Raw genomic sequence first — 20,032 nt, forward strand, 5'->3', positions numbered from 1 at the left:
AGCCGCCTTCTACTTTTTCTTTGAAACCTCTTGGTATTCGTGCATCTATACAGAACATCAGCAACCGGTGTAAAAAAAAAAACCAAATCTACAGCAAGCATACATGTCAGCAAAACCTGCTATAGTTACCAAAGTAGATAAGTCTATTAATGTATAATAACCTTATCTTGCATACATATGGTGTAGTGCTTATATCTCCATCTGTATGAATGTTGGTGTACTGAGAAAGGCGGATGTTCACATTCACCCTGGCTGACCTACAATCAATGTCTTTTTGCCATGTAAAACTAATGTAAGAGAGGTACTAACTACCCAGCCGACTGCCTGGGGTGAATGTTAGAATTGGCATTTGACGATTACTGCTGCTGTTTTTGAAGAATAATATCACTTTTTCCATGGAATCCAGAGAAATTATGTCTGCATAAATCGTTTTTCCTGGCTTGGTGACATGAAAGATGTTCTTTGTCCATTTGAATGTCACTTAAGTTTTGGGGAACTGTGGGCATAGGCTGTCAGAGGTCCAGTGTATTTTCTTGGCATGGGATTTAGTCCTGACCTTAAACTTATGGGTTACTCAGTAAAGCAGTACAAAGAGCAGTGATATTGTGCAGGAACTTAAAGCATCCAATCAGATACCATTTTGCTGAAATCAGATGAGAAAATGTTTTTTGCTGACTGGTGTCTATTAAACATGGCTCTTTGCCTTGTGAGTCGGCCCTTTTTTTTTTTTTCCTCCAGAGCAGTGGGTGAACTAATGGAGCCAATAGGCTGAAAACACCTCTTCTGGTGCTATAACTTCATCTGTCTTACCCTGCATGTGAATTCCCCAATCCACCAAATGCGTGTCCAGCACTGTCTAACTGTCCTATATGGGAAACCCAAATCTCGCCTGACAACCAACCTGAAATTTGTGGCAGTCATAAAGAAAACAATTGTGCTAAATAAATTAATAAATAATATATGGTGGAATGCCCATAAAATTATGCATGCTGTTAGAAATTATTAATTAGCAGTGCTGAGCCCAATTGCAGAAAAGTAGGATGCACAAGAGATATTTAAAGTGGCATTGACATTATAATATTTTGCTTATGGAAGTCGTCCTGGCTCTGAAACGCCATAGAAATAAAGTACAGGCCTCAGATCAGATGTTTCATTGGTTCTGGTGGCAGACCCATGTAGTGCTCCAGTGTTCGAATTGTTTACTTGCTGGCTGGGCACAATATTGCGTACTTATAGCCTTCAGAATGAGAGCCAGTTGCAGCATGGTGTGGCGGGCATTAAACACAGAGTCCAAATCAGTCAACAAAGTTAGGCCGGGTTCACACCTATGCGAATTGGATGTGGGTTTTCCCACATCCAATTTGCATAGCAGGAGAACGTGACTGGCTCCCTATGGAGCCGGTTCACATATCTCTGTTGCGGCTGTGGAGTGCGCTGCACAGAAACACTGTGTCTTGGCTCCGTTTCAGGGCCGAATTCAGGCATAGATTCGGTCCTGATTCGTCCCTGAAACGGGGAATAGGGACGTACAGCACTCCTGTGCGATCCTCAGCTGGTTCCAATGTGAACCGAGCCTTCTATTGCAGAAAGGTTCAACACAACTTATTTAGACCCGGCGGGTAAGCACACCTGTCTGGAGCCACTTACGAACTGTGACAGCGTTCTGAACACTGGAAGATGCCAACAATGTCTGCAACGAAGGGGAGTGGAATGCGGCCTGGCCGGTTCACACCCAAAGCAGTGGCTTCCCGAAGAGAGGTAGACATAGTTCCTGCATGATCTCCTCTGGAGATTTAAGCACTGTCCATGCCAGAAAAGGGTGTCAACCCAGGAGGCAGAGTCGTAAATAGACTCTGCCTGACCCAAGATGACCACTGGGAATCACATGGAGCGCCAGTGGCCAATCGGACAGCTGTCTCCCTATGACCGTAGGAAGTCAGAGGAACCAAGTTCCTTTTAACTTCATTCCCTTTCTCCATTACCACTACTGTTGAGGGCCACCTGCAGTGGGAAGTACAGACTACTCCCTTCTACAATAGACAAACCCATACTGTACAACTTTTTGAGATCGGAAGGAGGGACACCTTTTAGCCCTAAGTAAATGGGCAAAGAACATGCCACCAATTACACGGAACATGAAAATTACTGCACAAAAATTATTGGTTTCACCTCCAAATACATTTGTAGAATAACCTGTAGTATAACATTCTTGATTGTTTTTATAGTGGTCTATAAATCAGATCAGAAGGAGGAACAACTGAGAAGGAAAGAGACAGAGATTTAGTTCCAAAGGAAGCAGTCCTTCCAAATGAGGGATAGTTAAGAGTTGTTACCCATGGATCTGTTCATTTACAGTTGTACTGAATGTCCATTTCAGTCTTGCAGCTCACTTATCCATGTGTATTATTGGACTACAAGGCTACTATGTAGGGCAACGTAGTAAAATGTATTGCTTCTCTTATGAGACAAACTGTGCCAGTTGACTTTTTTTTTTTAGTGATCATTTGGACAGGTTAGAATGCTTTGATCATTCATTGATTTGATAGTTTGGATGGGTTAAAAGACCAATAGACCCATTAATAAGCTGGCTCTGGAGAGATCATGCTGCTCCACCACCACCTCTCCCATCTCGGTGGTGTTATACTGCAGGCTGGGCAAACTATACAATTCGGAGCCTCACTGGTTCTGTTTTTTGCATGAGAAGGGCCAATTGAGATCTAGGTAGCAACTGGATGGGACACCCAAAAAAATTTGGAAATTACAATAATTTTCACAGTTAAAAAGTGAGAATGTCGCATCAGAATTAGTTTCAGTAGTGATCCAACCTGCTTTGCCTTAATCAGTAAACAGTGAGATTTTTCAGGTCAGGATTGTTTTTCATTCAGTGATTTATAGACAAGCCTTATAGGTATTTGGCTGTAAAAAGAGGGAGAGACTTCAGCCATATATTAAACCATGTTTACAGACAGACTCCATGTACGGTTTTGCAATGTGCATGTGTTTAATCTATCCACATATAGCATTTTATGAAATTGTTGTGCATACCTCTTGTGCAAGACTTCATATTTCTTCTTCCATGTGAAGGATCCTTCAGAACTCGCACTGGTTTTTCTAGATGTTGTAATCTGACGCTTTAAAGTAGAATTTCAGCAAATGTATTTTTTTTTTTTTTTTTTTTTTGGAGGGTGGATATAGTGTAGATGGGTTAAAACCTTTGGTCTGTATTTTATTAGAGCCTGGGGACTGTAGTTGACAACATTTGGATGTAATATCCAGGTGCATTTTAGTGGTGTCTAAGTTGGTTTTTAATTCAGAGCATCTCCACTTGAGTGGTTCTTTGCCTGCATGCAGAATTCTTTCCTGGTGGTGGTGGAGTGGCTTCAAAGTGGCTCTGATGTTGTATGCTACATTTTAGGTTTGTGCATAGCAAAAATGCAAAGCTGTGTGTTGAGCCATTTTGGGTCGGAGAAAGATGTGCTTGTCAAGCTTTAGAAACAACTGCTTAGTTTTTGCTTATGTAGACTTTGTTTTAGTTAAGCTGGTAAAAGTTCATATCTTGGTATCATTATATGCTTAATAACAATTCTATTTTTGTAAGCTAATGTTGGTAGAAGCCAATTTATCTAATATGGCATTTTTTTTGAGGGGGTGTGAAAAAGATCTTGGACACTGGAAAACTTGTCAGAAAAAAAGAAGCAAACCTATAAACTCCACGCTGATCGTGACCCTGGTCAAGCTTGATTAGGGATGCAGTCCTAACCACTGAGTCACCATATTTTCTTCAGATGTGGTCTGTAGTTCAGAGTAAGATAGCTGGGACAATTCTTCAAATTTAAGCAGTTATAAGTGATTGAATTATTTGTGCCTTTCACAGAATTTGTTTGAATGTATGTGGTTTAGAGGTATGGCAGAAATGGACCTGTGTCTTGTATCCCACTGGACATGTGCTCTTCTCTTAACATGAGGTTTATTTGTAGACTGGAAAATCCCTTCAATGCATATAGGGTATTACACGATTGCTGTGTTTTATAGGTCACAGGGCCTTAATGTGTCTGTCTCTATCGTTGCTTCTAGCTATGCAGCATGACGAAATCTTTTTAGTGAGCGTTCTAAATTAGATATGAGTGACGTACCCAGGCAACATAATGTAACATGGCCTGCTTTGTCATTTTAGATGAGAACCATGAACTACAGCACTGAAATTAACTAGGCTGCTCGCTTCAAGGAAGATGTTCAACTTCAACAAGAACTGAAATGATCAGACAGTATTAAGACCAGAGGATCGATGATCGTGGGGCTGAGGAGCGGGGACTCAAGGACTAACATGGTGACACTAATTACCGAGAAGCTACAGAACCAAAGCCTTGACGATCGCTCATGCAAAACGTACAACATTAATCTGGTATGTGGTATTGTAATTGGGCATCTTTCAGGCCTGGATCAGACAAGTTGTGCAACGTGTTAATATACTCAAATTATACAGATTGCTAATAATTTTGCTTTTAAGTGCATGCAGGTCGGGCTTAATTGTCTCATTAACTGGAACATTAGAGGCTTTCTAATAAAAATAATTGTGGTTTATCTTCACATTGTGCTTGCGTGAAGGAACACGGTGTATAACTATCAAATACTTGGTTAGAGAACTTCATTTTTAAGTACTGGGATTCCCACGGTTTGTTCTGTACTGTGAGGAGCCCAGTAATTACGTTGACGAAGTAAAACTGGTCTTGTTTGTCAGTGTTTGCTTTTTAGAACTTTGTATCTCAACAGCGCGCAATCAGAAGATCGCCGACATCAGATACAAGTGAACAAGACATGTATTTTCAAGTTGACGCTCATCTTCGTTTCAGATGCCCTAGCTTTGAGGTTACGTGGACCCTGCTTTGCAAATTCAGCACAGCTCCAATCTCACTGCACAGGACAGAACCAAAAACCAAAGTGACATAGGCACGCTGAAATATTCTCCTTCCTTTATGGCCAGTTGGGGTAGAATTTTTGTCCTGGGTCTGGCATCAGTGAGGGTAAACAATGCCTCAGGCTTGATGGTTGGTTACATAGCACCTGTGGGCAGGAGGAAGGAAGAGGAATGGTACCCCATCATTGGTTTTACCTGTAGAAATGGTGCCCCATCATTGGCATTATTAGGTGGAATAGTGCCCTATAATTGGCGTCAGTAGGATGAATAGTGCCCCATCATTGGCATTACTAGGAGGAATAGTGCCATATGGTTGGTGTCAGTGGGAGGAATAGTGCCCTATGGTTGGTGTCAGTGAGTGGAATAGTGCCCCATCATTGATATTACCGGTAGGGAAAGTGCCCCATCATTGATATTACTGGAAGGAATAGTGCCCTATGGTTTGTGTCAGTGGAAGGAATAGTGCCCAATCATTGGTATTACCGGTATAAATAGTGCCCCATCATTGGTATTAGTGTCAGTGGCAGGAAGTATGCCTTATTGGCACAAGTGGGAGGAATGGTGCCCCAAGGGCCAGATAAAGGCTAGTCAGGGGCCACAGTTTGGAAACCAGTGCTTTTTATATATGTATTAACTGCTTTGCCTATGGGTATCTGACACATAACTTATCTTGGAATAGAAAAGGACCAAGAGAGAAGCATAAAGATCTTTAAGTCTTGTTTGTCATTACAATGTAATCATTTTATTGCCAAGAGTAGGGTACAAAGTATTCTGATATCTTTATAGTGCATATCGGAGCATAGCAATGTCATGCTGGTTTTTATTGTGCTTTTAAGACATAAAAATAGTCATTAAAGCACACTATAATAAAGTAGATAAAGAGCAGAGAGTGACAGGCATGCAAATAGCTATTCCTATCAGCTGTTTGCAGCCTTTAGAATCATAGTCTTGTGGTGTAATGTAGTGTGTAATGAACATATAAGGCTTTACTGAATTTGTGTGTATGTATGTGTATATGTGTATGTATGTGTGTGTGTGTATGTATATATATATATATATATATATATATATATATATATATATATATATATATATATATGTGTGTGATCAGCTTAAAGCTAAACTTTAAAAGATCTAAAAGACAAAAAAAAGATATTTAGTTCTCTATTCATTAAGGTCTGGTTCACACCTATGTATTTTTTAGTGCATTTTCAGTTTTGCAGAAACACACTACAGTCTATTTAACATGGTTTCCTATGGGTCACTTTCACATCTGTGCATTTTATGGAAAGGGGCAGGGACCAGAAGGTTGTGTTTTTGGTTCCTTAGACTTCAATGGATCAAAATACGTGTATTGAAAAACTCAGAATGCACTTGGAATATGCATCAACTGCAACCTGCATAGGTGTGATCCAGGCCTTATAGATCATTATGTATTTTTTTTAAAGTGCAAGCAGTGTAAGTACTGCAAATGAGCTGGTATTTGCTGCTCTCACACCCCTGTACAGCAGAGACTAGAGAAGGGAAGCATCAAATTGAGTTGTTTGTGTTAACAAGGGACATGCTGACAGAGGGAGAGAGCTGAGTGGCAGATGATTTCATCAGCCTGCTGCTTCTCTTTTCACTGCTCAGTCAGGGGCTGGGGGAAGGATAAGACCTTAAAGTGTTAAAGCTGAACTCTGTTGGGGAAAAAAATACCTTTTGTAGTGGCTCTACTTCCCTATTGCAAAGGCTAACTGCTCCTTTTGCACAGGGGATGATAAGTAGGGTGATATATTTTATTTTCCACTTCGTTGGGAGTCAGCGCTCTCCTTCACTGGACTATGTGGTGGGCCCTCGGCATCCTCACGTACAATGCAGGAATGCTGGACCTGCATTGTATGAGATGACATCAAAGAGCTGCGGCCAGAGGAAGAACGAAGAATAGGAAGTCTGCAGGAATAAGGTATGTCATCTGATTCATCATCCTCTAGGCAGGATGAGCAGTTAACCCTTGGTAGTGAGGAGGGGAATGCACTACAAGGGTTCATCTTTTTCCTGAGTGCTTGTCAGTGAGTCACTAGGCAATTAAGCCAACCTTCAGATGACAGCCTCAGAGCTTGCACCTACACAAAGTAAGCGGTCACCATTCCATTTGTCTTCACAGGAGGTTCCCTTTAAGGTTGATATTTTTCATGCCTCAGTAACAAGATGCCCGAAAACAAGGGATTAGCTTAATGATCACCTATATGGGAAAGCTTGTTCCCACTGGTTCAGCGTTGCATGAGGGATTGCCATGACTTCACTAGCCTGAGGTAGCAGCTGTATAACTGGGAATAAAACCACCTGTGAGATCTCTATTCAGGCTGATGCAAATGGATTCCTATTAAACATGATTTGCAGTAAAATCACAGGATACGCCTAGGTAGCTTTGTCCGAGGTTGCATAAGTTTTGAGATTTTGTATTGAAAACAGTCCCCTTACTGGCAAGTGTTTGCTTGGTTACACAATGTTTGGTTTAAAAGTACAGTAAGATGTGCTGAAATGAATTATGTGCTTACCCTGAGTCACATTTTAATTTTAACTGGGTTAATTGTCTATTGTACCTAGGACCTTGAGGGTTGGGTGGTGGGTAATGTAAAAAATGAGAGTAAAAGTGATAAGGAGATGATCATGTCTTTCAAATGAACTTGGCACTCAAGTCAACTTTTTTTAATTGAGACTGGGGATGGGCTAGAAATTTTATTGTGGTTTCCTCCTACTTTTTGTCATGATGAGCACACAGGAAGTGAAGGGTAATGCCCCTAATGGGGAGACAGACAGCCATAAAATATGACAGAGCTTCTAACCCTTTCCCGGTCTACTATGGGATAGTTCTACTGCTGTCTCTTAGGTCGAAATTCACACCTGAGCAGAGAAAATTTCAGGCATTTTTGGTTGAGGGATTTATTGCTTGTGTGTACAAGTGTTTTAGAAGCATGTTGCAAGTGTTTAAATGTGTATTCCCGCTTCAGGCATTGTTTTTGCCAATGGAATTCTATAGGCGGAGACCAGTTCTAATAAGATAAAAAAAAAAAAAAAACTGCCTAAATTACGCCTGAAAAACACTCAAAAACACTTGATTCAAGCATCTACATGTGTTCCCATTGAATTCTATGGGGCCAAAAAAGCTTAAACCGGCCCTGAGTAGCTTTTGGAGTATCAGGCTTTGAACTACAGGAGTTTGAATGCTAATATATGAGTAGCCACCACTGACATACATGGGAATTAGGCCTCATGCACACAGGGCCTCTATTTAGCCCCCTGATGCCCACCCTGCAGCCCTTTGGTGTTTGAAGTGTGGTCCTTGGGCCCCAGCAGTCAGTAGAGGGAGCGTTGATTTGTAATAGGTCCCTTGATAGTAGTAATGTTCTAGCAGTATAATGCAGGACGTGTGTCTTTTTTTCAACCTCACCTACTATGTAACATGTCTCTAGTCTCTGACTGTCTTCTATAGCATGAATTCAGTAGCCAACCACTCCCGTAGAACAATCTCTGAAAATTTCCTCTATTAAGTTTTCAGTCTGTGACAGTTTTTTGTAGCATTACATGTAATAAATATTATATCCGACCCTTTGGAGACATTAGGGGCCGCATTTGAGGTTCCCCATTACCTTGGAAGTTGACAATCACTGGTCTAGCACCTCTGAATGCTTTCTCCTGGCACCTAAAGCTGACTATTGCACATGCAATTAGGTGCAGCAAGCATTTGAGCCTTTGTGGATTCCATTGGCCCCACACCTAAACATATATCTAGATGCTCTTCAGCGCCTCTCCTGAACAAGCTTTTGATGTTTTATTTTCAGCCTGCAAATGCTCTCCTCCTAATACACCTGTAGACACATAGGCTAACATAGGGATGCTTTTACAGGCTGAAAAACAGTGTGCATGAGGTCTAAGGTTGTGCATTTTTGAAGCTTTGAGCTACAATGTGCTCAGGTGTAAATGTTGCCTTACCTGTAGAGATTTCCTTTACCTTTTGTGTCAATTATCACAGCAGTAAAAGAAAATCTTTCTACTGGGCAGAAGCGGAAAATAAAAATCTGGAAGAGGTTCTGTCTCTTCCCCTGTGTATCCAAAATAACGTTTTGCCTGGAGTTCCACTTTGTTGCCCTAAGCCTTGGTTCACCTGACCATTTTGTAGCTTGAAGCTCAAGGCTCCAAAATGCTTAACAACCAAAGTCCCATGCTTTTTAATTATGCCTGCTCCCATATGAGCCACTTTTAGCTCAATGCCTGAAGCTCAAAAAGGTATGAGCTAATTTTGAAGTGTTTTTGGCCCCATTAGTCTTTTCAACCTAAAAAACTATCTCCTCCTCTCAGTAACTAGCTTTCCATTGGCCAAAACAACAAAAATGTTCAAGCCTGAATATGCCTAAAGAAATGCCTAAAAGCACACAGAAAAGTGTTCCAAAACGGCCTGTACACTTCATTCTTGGGTGTGAATGCAGCAGTAGAGTGTCAAGTCTGCTTTTATTGCCTACAGTCCATTTCTGGTAAATATTCCTTAGAGGTTTAAGGATTTCCCAGGGTTTCTCCACAGAGAAATTCCACATAGACTTCAACTGGTTGATGCCAGCTATCTACTCAGTTTTCTGGCTTACCTCCATCTCTGGAAGGCATTATACTCGCCATTACTGAAAGACTGCACTCGTTCATGCATGTGGTTCTAATAAATATGCGTATACCCCTACTTTACATGCAGTCTATGGGCCTGTTTAACAACAAGGTTGGTCTTTATTTGAGAAGATATGAAATGCAGTACATATTATTCTCGAAAATAGTATGTCAGATATACAGATGAATATACAACATGTATACAACAAGCATCAGGCAATATAAACTTACATTGAGTTATCCCATACTTATGTCTTCAAGAGCGGGGGGGGGGGGGGGGGGGAATCGTCAAATACTGTAGCAGGAGGGAGGAAAAAAAAAAAAAGGGAAAAGGGGGGGGGGGTTCAAATCCACCCTCAACAAAATGCATTATAGGCCATCTAAGCAGGTGTAGGACGTCTATAAGGTGGGAGGTCAAATGGGGTCAGTCCATGGCTGCCAAACCCGCACAAACTTCTGGGGGGCAACCTCTACTTATATAGGTTAGTTTATACATAGGTAGGACAGCATTAATCGAATTTTCCCATGCTCTAAATGTAGGAGGTCGATGAGATGTCCACTTTAGTAGAATCTCTTTTTTAGCATAAAAAAGTAGCAACAATAGTAGCAATTTGGTATATCGGGGTCTCTGTTCATTGTCCTGTACACCCAGTAAGGCCAACTCGGCCGATAAAGATATCTCCAATGGATGGGCTTGTTTAGGTTTGGAAGGATGTTGCTGTGGACAGCACCACAAGTTTCCCTCACATCAAATTCTGTGAGTACCTATTTTGTAACAAGCCGGAAGAAATGTCCCACACAATGAGGTTTAATCTCTGTAATATTGCTGTTTTATGGAGCATCCAGTGCTCCGAGATTTGACGCATCCACATTATGCAACCTGAAGGCAGTCATTTGGGCAATGAAACGGTTAACTGCAGCCATTCATGTGATCTAGTCCTTGAAGGTTTGCTGACCAAGCCTGCAGGATGGTGATATGATGGGTGCGGTGGGGAGATCCTTTCTGAGCACACAGGGAGAAACTGTTGCGTTGTGCTTTCAGTGCTTGTATAATTAAAACCCTTTGCCTCTAGCTATATGGTGCTTTGCAAGCTATAAGCTCTGACTTGCTTCAGAACTGGGTCACTGTATGTGGAATCTACTATATACAAACACTGCTCATTTCTCGGAAGGAAAAAAAGCATGCAAGCCAAAGTAAATGAGCTGGAGTTTTTAAGCGATTCTAATTATTTCTATATTGCACGCAGACTAGGCTTCTGAAATATAAAGCAAACTCAAATTAAATCTTAAAGGGGCTACATTTCTTGATGTTTTTCATGCATATTCAATTTTGCAAATGCAAAATACCTCTGAACAATTTGTGCCATAAAAATGCACTGGCCTTTTTCATGTTAAATTTGTCTAATATCAGTAATCCTTGGTTAGGAGCTATCCTTAATGCAGATAGTAATGTAGCACCAGTGTTAAATTGGTTTGAGTACTGCCTTGTGTTAAATGCTTCCAACCAGCAAGGTTTTTCTATGGTGGTCTATTGTGGCCTATAAATTGCATGAATTCAGACACGGACAGCGTAAGGACATGTTTGTGGGCATAGGTATTATAGCTTGACTGCTGAGGAGCATAGGCTTAAGGACCCAATACTCAGTAATCTTGCCCCCCAAAAACAACACATAGACCAATTAAGTTGGAAAGGGCAAGGCCACAGCTTTAAAATTTTCAGTACAATTAATTTCCAACATAAACACTTAAACAGTGCCAGTCAGTCATACTGTTAGCACACTTGAACATTAACTTGACCACGTCTAAAGGGCATGTCTTTACCATAAGTGCTGGGCAGACAGTAGACTGATCCAACTTCCAATCAACAGCTTAGCCCATTATGGCAACTTTTAATGCTGGCAAGGTCAAAAACCGCTAAGAAAGCTGTGACAAACAGCAACTACAGGTTTGAAGGGTAGGAAACTCTTCAGTTGCTGTTGCTCAAGGCACATCTGGTTACCTCTGTGAAAATTTTTATTAGAGTTCAGACCCGGCCCCCTCACCACACATCTAAGTGGCCAATCGTTTTGCGCTACTTTACATATTGCGTGTATCCGCACCCACTTCCTAGCCATGCCCTCATCAGTCAAGGCTCCCTTTCACTATGAGGTCAAGGGGCCTTCATTAATACTCCCTGACACCAGTGTGTCACACATGTCTCTTAGATCAATGAACGTACTTACATCCATTGTAAGGTTTAAAAAGTACATTCTGCATTGTACGGGAAAGGTCAACTTTGCACCTGCTGCTGCTTACATCAAAGATAGCATTGGCAATGTCTTCCATAATTAGTTTACTTGCCCCTCTAGCAAGGCTATAACCAGCGCTATGATTTCTCCTATTTGTGGCCCATGTTATGGACAATCCAGTGGGGAAGACTGACACCCATATTTGTTTTCTCAGTAACCATACCAATTGTGTAGATATAGGAATTCTTTTTTGCAGCCCCTGAAAAATGGCAAATATCTCACAGTCCAACCTATCAACAGACATTCTTAGTCAAAAATATACTTGGGTAGGAGTTGATCTCTACATGTACTGGTACGAAAAGTGCCACATGCATATTAAGACATCAGCAGTCCATTGTTAGCTCAAGCAGGGAAGGGTGTACTTACTGCTATGGCCTGGCACTCAGGTAAAGATTTCCTATCTTTTACAGAACATCTAATTGTGCCTATGTACCCTGAAAACCCTTTGCCTTTCCCCTGAAAAAAGTAGTTCACTTTCTGAAGTGGCATTCCCTAACAACTCATGCTCTGTAGCCTCAAAGCTGTATCTTTATAGTATGTAATCTAGGGTACTGTGCCTTTGGCTACTAGTGTTATGCACTGTGATGCTCACGGTTTTCTTTGCTGGAGAACAAGCTGAATTGAGGAGCTACATGTCAAGGATCTCCCTGCTCCTATTTTATTCATTCTGTGGATTTGTGCAATCTGCACCTCTCCTGCTGCATCTTGAATATTCCCCCTCCAGTCTTCAGATCACCAGTCATCGGGGGGGCAGCTCTGAAAGCGGAAAATCAAAGCTCTACTTCAGGAAAATGATCACCTCCACAGAGACACCATACAGGACAAGACAACGGTAAATTGGTAATGGGGAAAATCAGGCCTGCATGAATGCTACAGGCAATGCTGGTGACATTTTGTGTGTCTTTATTTGGCCACAGTCCCCATAGTTCAGGGCCTCAAACTGGAGCACAATTACTATATGCTGAAAATAGTTCAATGTATTGGCCCTGCAGCAGTCTGGGTTATCTAGGGTTAATCCGTCTGCATCTCCTTGGTTTCTTCTTGTAGAGTTCAGAAAGACAAGAACATTTAAGGATGTTTACCTTCCATGCAAAATAAGCCATCATTGTAAAGGAAGTGTCTGAACAATAGTATCTTTTTTGGCCTAGTGAAAAATAAATCACAGTCCACGAGGCATTTGGAGGAGGAAGTTTGTTAATCAGCCATGTTTTATGGCTTTATTTTGTTCCACGAAGTGACGACTATGAACTTGTCCTTTTTTTATATATTCTTTCACAATTACTGCCTATGCTGTATGCTACATAGCACACGGCTTATTGTTGTGACATAACAGTGCATGTGCGAAGGCAAGCTTGCACAAATTGTTTTTAGTTTTTGAGAGAGCAACTTTGGGGCCAAGTCACTGTTAGCCTGTTATGACTTAAATTCTGGCAAGATACCCCATATTAAAGGGGGTGTCTGATGTAATTTGTTTGGCTTTATATTGCACATACTGGACGCAACTGAATTTTTGTTAGCATGTGGCAAAGGCCTAGTAGGAGGGGGTTGAAGACAAACTACTGTGCGGATTTTAAGCTGGATTGAGAGACCTAAAAGACACAGTCCCCTTCAACCTCCCCCAGATGTCTTGGCACAATACTCAACATGTAAGCTATGCAAAACTGAAATGTCACATCTGGAGTTGACTTAGTCAAAACTTTCAATTTTGGAATGGGGCAGGATTGAATCTGATGACCATTATTCTTGGGACAGATGTTCTTTTTGCGGTCTGTAACCTTACAAAAATGCCCCCCTCTATAACTTTGTTGGTCGTCATTGATACTGGGATAGGAAGTGAGGCAAAATCTTCTGCTGTAGAGACCAGGATATGAAAAACCTCACGTACTGTAGATCCTACCCTTTCCCCATTCTAAGCAGAACTAAAAAGTTTTGGTTGGCAGCATATTTAAATCTTTATAGAAATGCACTTGTTTTGTTGGAGGCAACGATATTATTCAGTGATTTTACAGTTTCCCTGGAATGGAGTTGTCTGATTCTTCTGGAACCACAAGCTTCGCTATACAATCATAAAAAACCTTACAGACTTCTGTCTGGAGTTTTGTTTAAAGAGGAACTGCTGTCTGCTCACATAATTTGTAATAAAAACACCTTTGCCATTCTGAAGCTTCCCTCCAACTACTTTGCATATTTTATATATACACTGTGTTTCTGTACTTGCCAAATATGCTGCAGAAATCTCCCTCCACTGAGTCTGGTTGCATCCATTTTAACTGTGGGCACCTGAAGCTGCTGCCTGTTCACTTCCTGGATTTACAGAGGCACGCCTCCAGCTCTGCAGCTCTTATTGGCCCTCTTATGACTCTCCCCCCAACACCCCCCCCTCCTGTCAAACGCTCACAAGCATGAGAGAGAGCTGTGCATTATGTCATAAGCCTAGGCTTTTTACCAGACAAGAAACAGGAAGTGGGCTGTATAAGGTATTTACCGACAGAAAAAAAATGTTTTACTATCCAAAGTTAAAACAAGGGCAGAGGATTTAATAGATGGAAAGATGAAAAAATGGCTGACGTTTCGCTTTAAAGTGTTTAGTTTGATCTGTGTGCATTTCATTATATTTAAACATTTTTAGAACCCAATTAAAGTGGACCTACACCTTCTGCATAGGATTGTGCTGTTCTAATCATCCCTTTTATTATAAGTTTTTTGGACACTGGAATTTTTTTTGCTGGAATTCCCAGTTGTCTTCTTTCCTCTGGTGCCAGCCAGCATTGATCATTTGGGCTCAGATACAGAAAAATTCCAGGTAGAACTACTAAAACCCCTTCAGTAGAGACCATGTGCTTAATGCCAAGTTTTTTTTACATAGAGTAAGGCCTATTTTTTTTTTTTTTACATGACTGTCACCAGAGGCTAGGAGATTAGGATGACGTATTGGGGTGTGGAATAGATTTATACAAGTGGTAAAGATCCATTGTGAGGAGCAGTGTAATCTCTTTTTATACTTATTCTGTCCACAAGTGTGCAGAGTGTGCAAACTAAATTACATATACTAAACAAGTAATAAAAGAACTGTAAAACAACCATTTACTGCTATGTAGCTATAGACATGGTGGAGAAATCAATCCTCAAAATTCAAAACGGAGGCATTGAAATGTCAGCTATTTTCCTTCTCTATTGGACCAGAATCTTGACAGCCTGCCAGCCTTCTATTGTAAAAACACAGCAGGTGGTTAGGCTGTTTGAAACCGACTGAAACAAGCTTTAAAGTCATGATTATGATCTTTGAGAATTGATTACTTCAGATAACAAGCAGCTAGAGAGAGCACTGAGGACTTGATTTGAAGTATGTAAATATTTGAATGTCCTGGCATTGGTACACATCAAGGCTGGGAATTGTAAAAGCTACAGAATTTTTAATGAACTTCTTTTTCCTTACGTTATCAGCATTTTGAGATGCCATAAATATCAGCTCTTCTAACCACGTGATAAGGTTCATTGTGTTGTGCTCTTATTATGCTTGGTGCTACATCTTCTGAAATAACCTGGATAAATCAGCCAAAGCTTGAATTTTTATTGAATCTGTGTTTTATCTGGATCTAAGATTTCTTTAATCATAAAAATATCTAGACCTATATGTGTTTCTTTATTGCCAGCATTTACCATTGTGTCTAAATTCTATTTCTAATTGAATCTAAAAGCAGAAACAAAATCTACTAGACCCTTTTGTGTTTCAAAGAGATTTGTGTGTGCTATAAAACAATTTTCTTTTGTAAGTCACTTTCCAGTAAAGACATGATCCTGTAATGTTTTATATCAAGGCCATTTAGCAATACTACTTAACACATTACAGCTGTTGCAATTTCTCACGTATTGAAAACGGAACAGATGGCGAAGTTCTGTTTTTCGTTTAAACAATACTGAGATCTGGCCTACCCCTGCAGTGAATTTTTCACCCACATGTACCTTCTCTGCATTGGCCAGTACCATGTACATCTGATTGTCATATAATATTTTTTTTTTTTTTTTTTTTTTTTTTTTAGTCCTGCTCGCAAAGTGTATGATTTGTGTATTTTTCACACCATGTTCTGTTGTATGGTGTTGAAACTTTTTCCTTTGGTTAATTTCAGCGCTCTTCTGAGAAGCTGAACAATGGTGGCACCTTGTTCCCTTACGAAATCAATGGTAAGTTTTCGTGAAACCTTAGCAGATTTTTTCTTTTATATGAAAAGCAAGGTGTTCAACTAACAGTGAGGAGGAAAAAAAAAAATAGAACCCTTTTCTGGTGCTAATTATATGCAGAGCTTGAAAATATGGGTTGAGAGCCTGCTGGCTTAAACGGTTTGTGGAACAATGGGTACGAATCAGTGGCTCACAGCGATTGTATGCCTCTAAGGAGCTTTGCATATTAAATGCAGCCTGCTCTGTTGGCCAGCCGCTGGCTGGATGGACAGGGACATATTTCATCCCATCCTTCTGATATTTAAAACATTTAAATGGGCCAGATTATAACAGACACAAAAAGCTGGACTCCCTCCTTCCCTTAAATAGAGCTGGACTTCATTCAGAATCAGAATCCTTATTTTAGAACTTCCTCTTAAGTGTTGCATTCACAATTTATTTCATTGTTTGAAAAGGAAGTCCTTTAAGATGTAAGTTTTTTTTTTTTTGTGTTTTGCTCATGCTAACGCAGCTGTAGGTCTGAATCTTGCATTAAGTTTGCCGCGTTCATTGCTGGATTTGCTTAAATTAAAATCAAATCGGGTATGGTTTGTGTGCGCCAAAATTAATCTGAACAGCTGTTTGCAAATCCGAGAATAAGAATTTGGCTTTAAAGACCAGGTGATATCTGTCCAACTTTTAAAACATTTAAACGGAAATAAATTTTAAAAAGTTTATCACAAAAAATACAATTTCAGTACAGTTTTAAATTACATTTCCATTTTTTGACTGCGCTTACTTGTAACCCATTTTCTTTTTTCAATTTAAACGTGAATCCTTCACCTGGAAAAAGTATGCAGACAAGTCTGCAATGTTATTATTTTCTAGGTCAGTGACTCGCTAGGTAGTAATCCCAGGATCATGCTGCTAGACCCGAAGCTTTGGCCTTTTTACAAGTTATCAATGGTAGCTCCGGTATTTCTGAACTCATGGGTTATCCTTAAAGTGAACTTGATGGTTATCTTACCTTCTAAGGTGGCCTCAAGCCTCTGGCTTCTTTGCTTTATATTTAAAAATCTAATTTTTCCTGTGGTTGATTCCATACTCTCTCCTCCTTCAGCCTCCGATGTTTTCATATTTGGCCCTTAAAAAAGGCAAGGGGTATTGGGTCTGCAAGACGTCTTGAACATTTAGTCTTATATTTAATGCATTTCCCCCTTAGCTTATGTTTTAGTTTTTTTTGAGGATGATTATTAGGGCTGAGAGTCAGTAGCTGCAATATCAACTGCTTAAACCTTTTCTGATAACCCACACCATCATCGTGCTCCAAAGTGGTTGGCAGGGCAGCCTTGAGGTGTTCTCTTAGGACCTAGATTCATCCCCAAACAGTGTAAATTAGGACTAAAAAAAGGGCAGATATTCGTCTACCATGGGTGACCTTCCACATTTATGAAGATGTAAGACTGAATTTACAGATTCTTGCATAAGGCCAACCATGACTGGTTGTCTTTACCTTGTATCTCTAGGCAGAACCTTTTTTCCTCAATTTCGGATACATTGGCCAAGGGGTTAGACCTTAAAGTTATTTTTATTGCTGTATGTGTTCCCATTGGGGAGATTCACCCCTTTCTTTGTGTGGGTGACTATTGTCATCGAGAAGGAAAGTGAGGGAAAATCAAAAATGTTATCCCCAGAACCAGAGGTAAGGGGACATGACGTCTGTAGACACCCAAGAGGGGAGTTCCCTCATTTTGGGAATTTTCCACTAGCATCCTGTTGTGCATCTGGGGCAGGAAGTGAATTGAGGTTTCCCCAATGTTACACAGACAGAAAAAAAAAAAATACTTAGAAGGGGTTTTAATCCCTTTTGGCTACATATATACTTGATGTTGGTTTGGGTTCAGCACCTGGAAAATGCCTGAGACCCTATGCCTTTATTAAATCTATAATCGCTTTATTCATATCTATCTGATAGCACAAACGTCTTCAATGCTTTAGACACACATAAAACAAAACTGTAAAACCAAGGCTAGGATCCCATTAAAATGTTAATGACTTTTAATGCATATAAGAAAGTTCTGAATAATACAACGCCTATTTTGTCAGCTACTATGTAGTAGATTAATAAATGCAACCTGGAGGTGGAAAACGAATATTGGTCCAGCTATCATCATAATACCAGAATACATTATCAGTTAAGTAATTGAATTATATTGTGAAAAAAAAGGTGCTAACAGCACACGCAGCTGAGGGCAGAGTGTTATATACATGCTTCTGAGAATTCCCTTTTGTAAAAAAGACTGTGCTATTTGAGTTGAAGCGAGTTGAGTTATCCGTCTACACTGCAGTTTCTCAGCCCTAAAAATAAACCTAGCCTCTTCTGATATGACTCTGCCATCACCTAGGTGTTTGGTATTATGTGCTTTATGTATGTTTAAAGAAAAATTTGTATTTTAGAATGTTGCTGCTGTTCTAATATTCATCTTTGTTTTTTCTTTTTTTCTTTTTTTTTTTTCTTCTTTTTCTCTTGTAGAGGACAGTCCCTGGAAAATGATTGACAGGGCTTGTCCAATAAGGGCGGAACTGAACAAGAACTCGATTTTTCCCTTTTCTATGTGTCCCTACAGCACCGGCACTCCAGCCAACTTTACTCTGCCATGGCAGAACGAGTCCCCCAATCAGTCCTTATTATCAGGGTGGATAAGGGAACTCAATCTCAATGACAGCTTTGGACAGCCGCTGGCACCCCCGACGAAAAGACACTGCAGGTCACTGTCTGAGCCAGACGAACTGTCTCGCTGTCGGTCACCCTGGAAACCAGGCAATTCCAAGGTTTGGACTCCCGTTTCAAAGAGGCGATGCAACAGCGGTGGCAGTGCCACTTTACAGCGCTGTAACAGTCACGGCAGCGCCACCTTGCAGAGAAGCACAAGTGTCTGCCTGCCGCAGAATGCCCCGTCTCTTAACAACAACAATGTGTTCACAGTGCCTGCCTGCAACACGTCTCCTGTCCCAAGGCCCTCTTCTGCCAGCAGTGGCTTTGTGGATGGTAGCGAAGGAAGCACAACCTCCAGCATACGTTGGAACTCTGGTGGCCCTTGCGACTTCAGTCCAAGGAGGCGCCTTTCTCTGTCTCAGGAGCACATCACAGAACCAGGAGATATTTTGCCTTCAGCCAACAGCACACCAACATCTACCCCAGAGCTGAGGCGGCGCCAGGGCTTACTGCGGTGCCGTTCCCAGCCTTGTGTGTTAAATGAGAGGAAAGTCCGGCTAAAGCGCAGACGTGATGAGGACGTCCGGTGGAGCAGGCCATCTATAGATTTCTTTAAAATGACCCGGGTAAGTCTTTCTGCGTGTCAGACCTGTGTATCTGTCATTGTTGACTTATTGGTGTATTGGTAGGTTCTCCCATTCATTCATTTTTTTGAAGAATGTAAAAAATAGAACTGAAGGCAAAGCCTTACTTTCATAAAAACATCAGTAATTTTACTATAAAATGTTATGAAATTCTATAGGGATAGCCATTTATGATTTCCAAGAAGCCTCGCAGTGCCAAGTTTCCACTGAATTACATTTAGGCCGGCAACTCCCCACATTGTGAATAATACCAACATAGTTGGTAAGGTTGAATAAAAACAATAGTCCATCCAGTTCAACCTGTGTAGGCGTATGTGTGTCAATGTCAGTAATCATTTCCCATATCCCTGTATGTTGTGTTCACTAATAGTTTCATAGTAAATAATAATAATTTTTAAAAGTAATATGTAAAATAATATTGGGTCAGGAATTCTTGTTTAAAGTATTAATCCAAGAAACATTGTTCCTGTCAGGTTTTTATTGCTATCCAGGGCTTTGTTGGAGAGATTTGTCCTCACTTCCAGATTTGCTGACAATGGTTTTATGAAATAGGAAGTGATGCAACAGGGACACAGGAGTAAAAATTCTGACAGGGGTTCTAAGTGTTCCCTTACTAAAGAAAAGCAGTTTTATTAGTTGTCCACTTCCTATCTGGTAAAATGTTAGCAGCAGGACG

At 40.6% G+C, this 20,032-nt stretch overlaps 1 protein-coding gene across 3 annotated transcripts in view; it reads left to right on the forward strand.

Annotated features, from left to right (window-relative positions):
- The window catches only part of FAM53A (family with sequence similarity 53 member A), a 99,765-nt gene that overhangs the window by 39,287 nt on the left and 40,446 nt on the right, over positions 1-20,032 (forward strand). For 2 of the 3 annotated variants that reach the window (XM_073610937.1, XM_073610936.1), the window contains exons 2-4: positions 4,175-4,402; positions 15,966-16,020; positions 18,530-19,338. In XM_073610937.1, the coding sequence (XP_073467038.1) occupies positions 4,286-4,402; positions 15,966-16,020; positions 18,530-19,338 (981 nt within the window). In that variant the 5' untranslated portion in view covers positions 4,175-4,285. Of the gene's footprint in view, positions 1-4,174; positions 4,403-15,965; positions 16,021-18,529; positions 19,339-20,032 lie in introns of those variants that run through there. The other variant, XM_073610938.1, reaches the window with a different exon arrangement.

Source organism: Aquarana catesbeiana, linkage group LG01, assembly GCF_042186555.1.
Source record: "Aquarana catesbeiana isolate 2022-GZ linkage group LG01, ASM4218655v1, whole genome shotgun sequence".
Classification (NCBI taxonomy): Eukaryota; Metazoa; Chordata; class Amphibia; order Anura; family Ranidae; genus Aquarana; species Aquarana catesbeiana.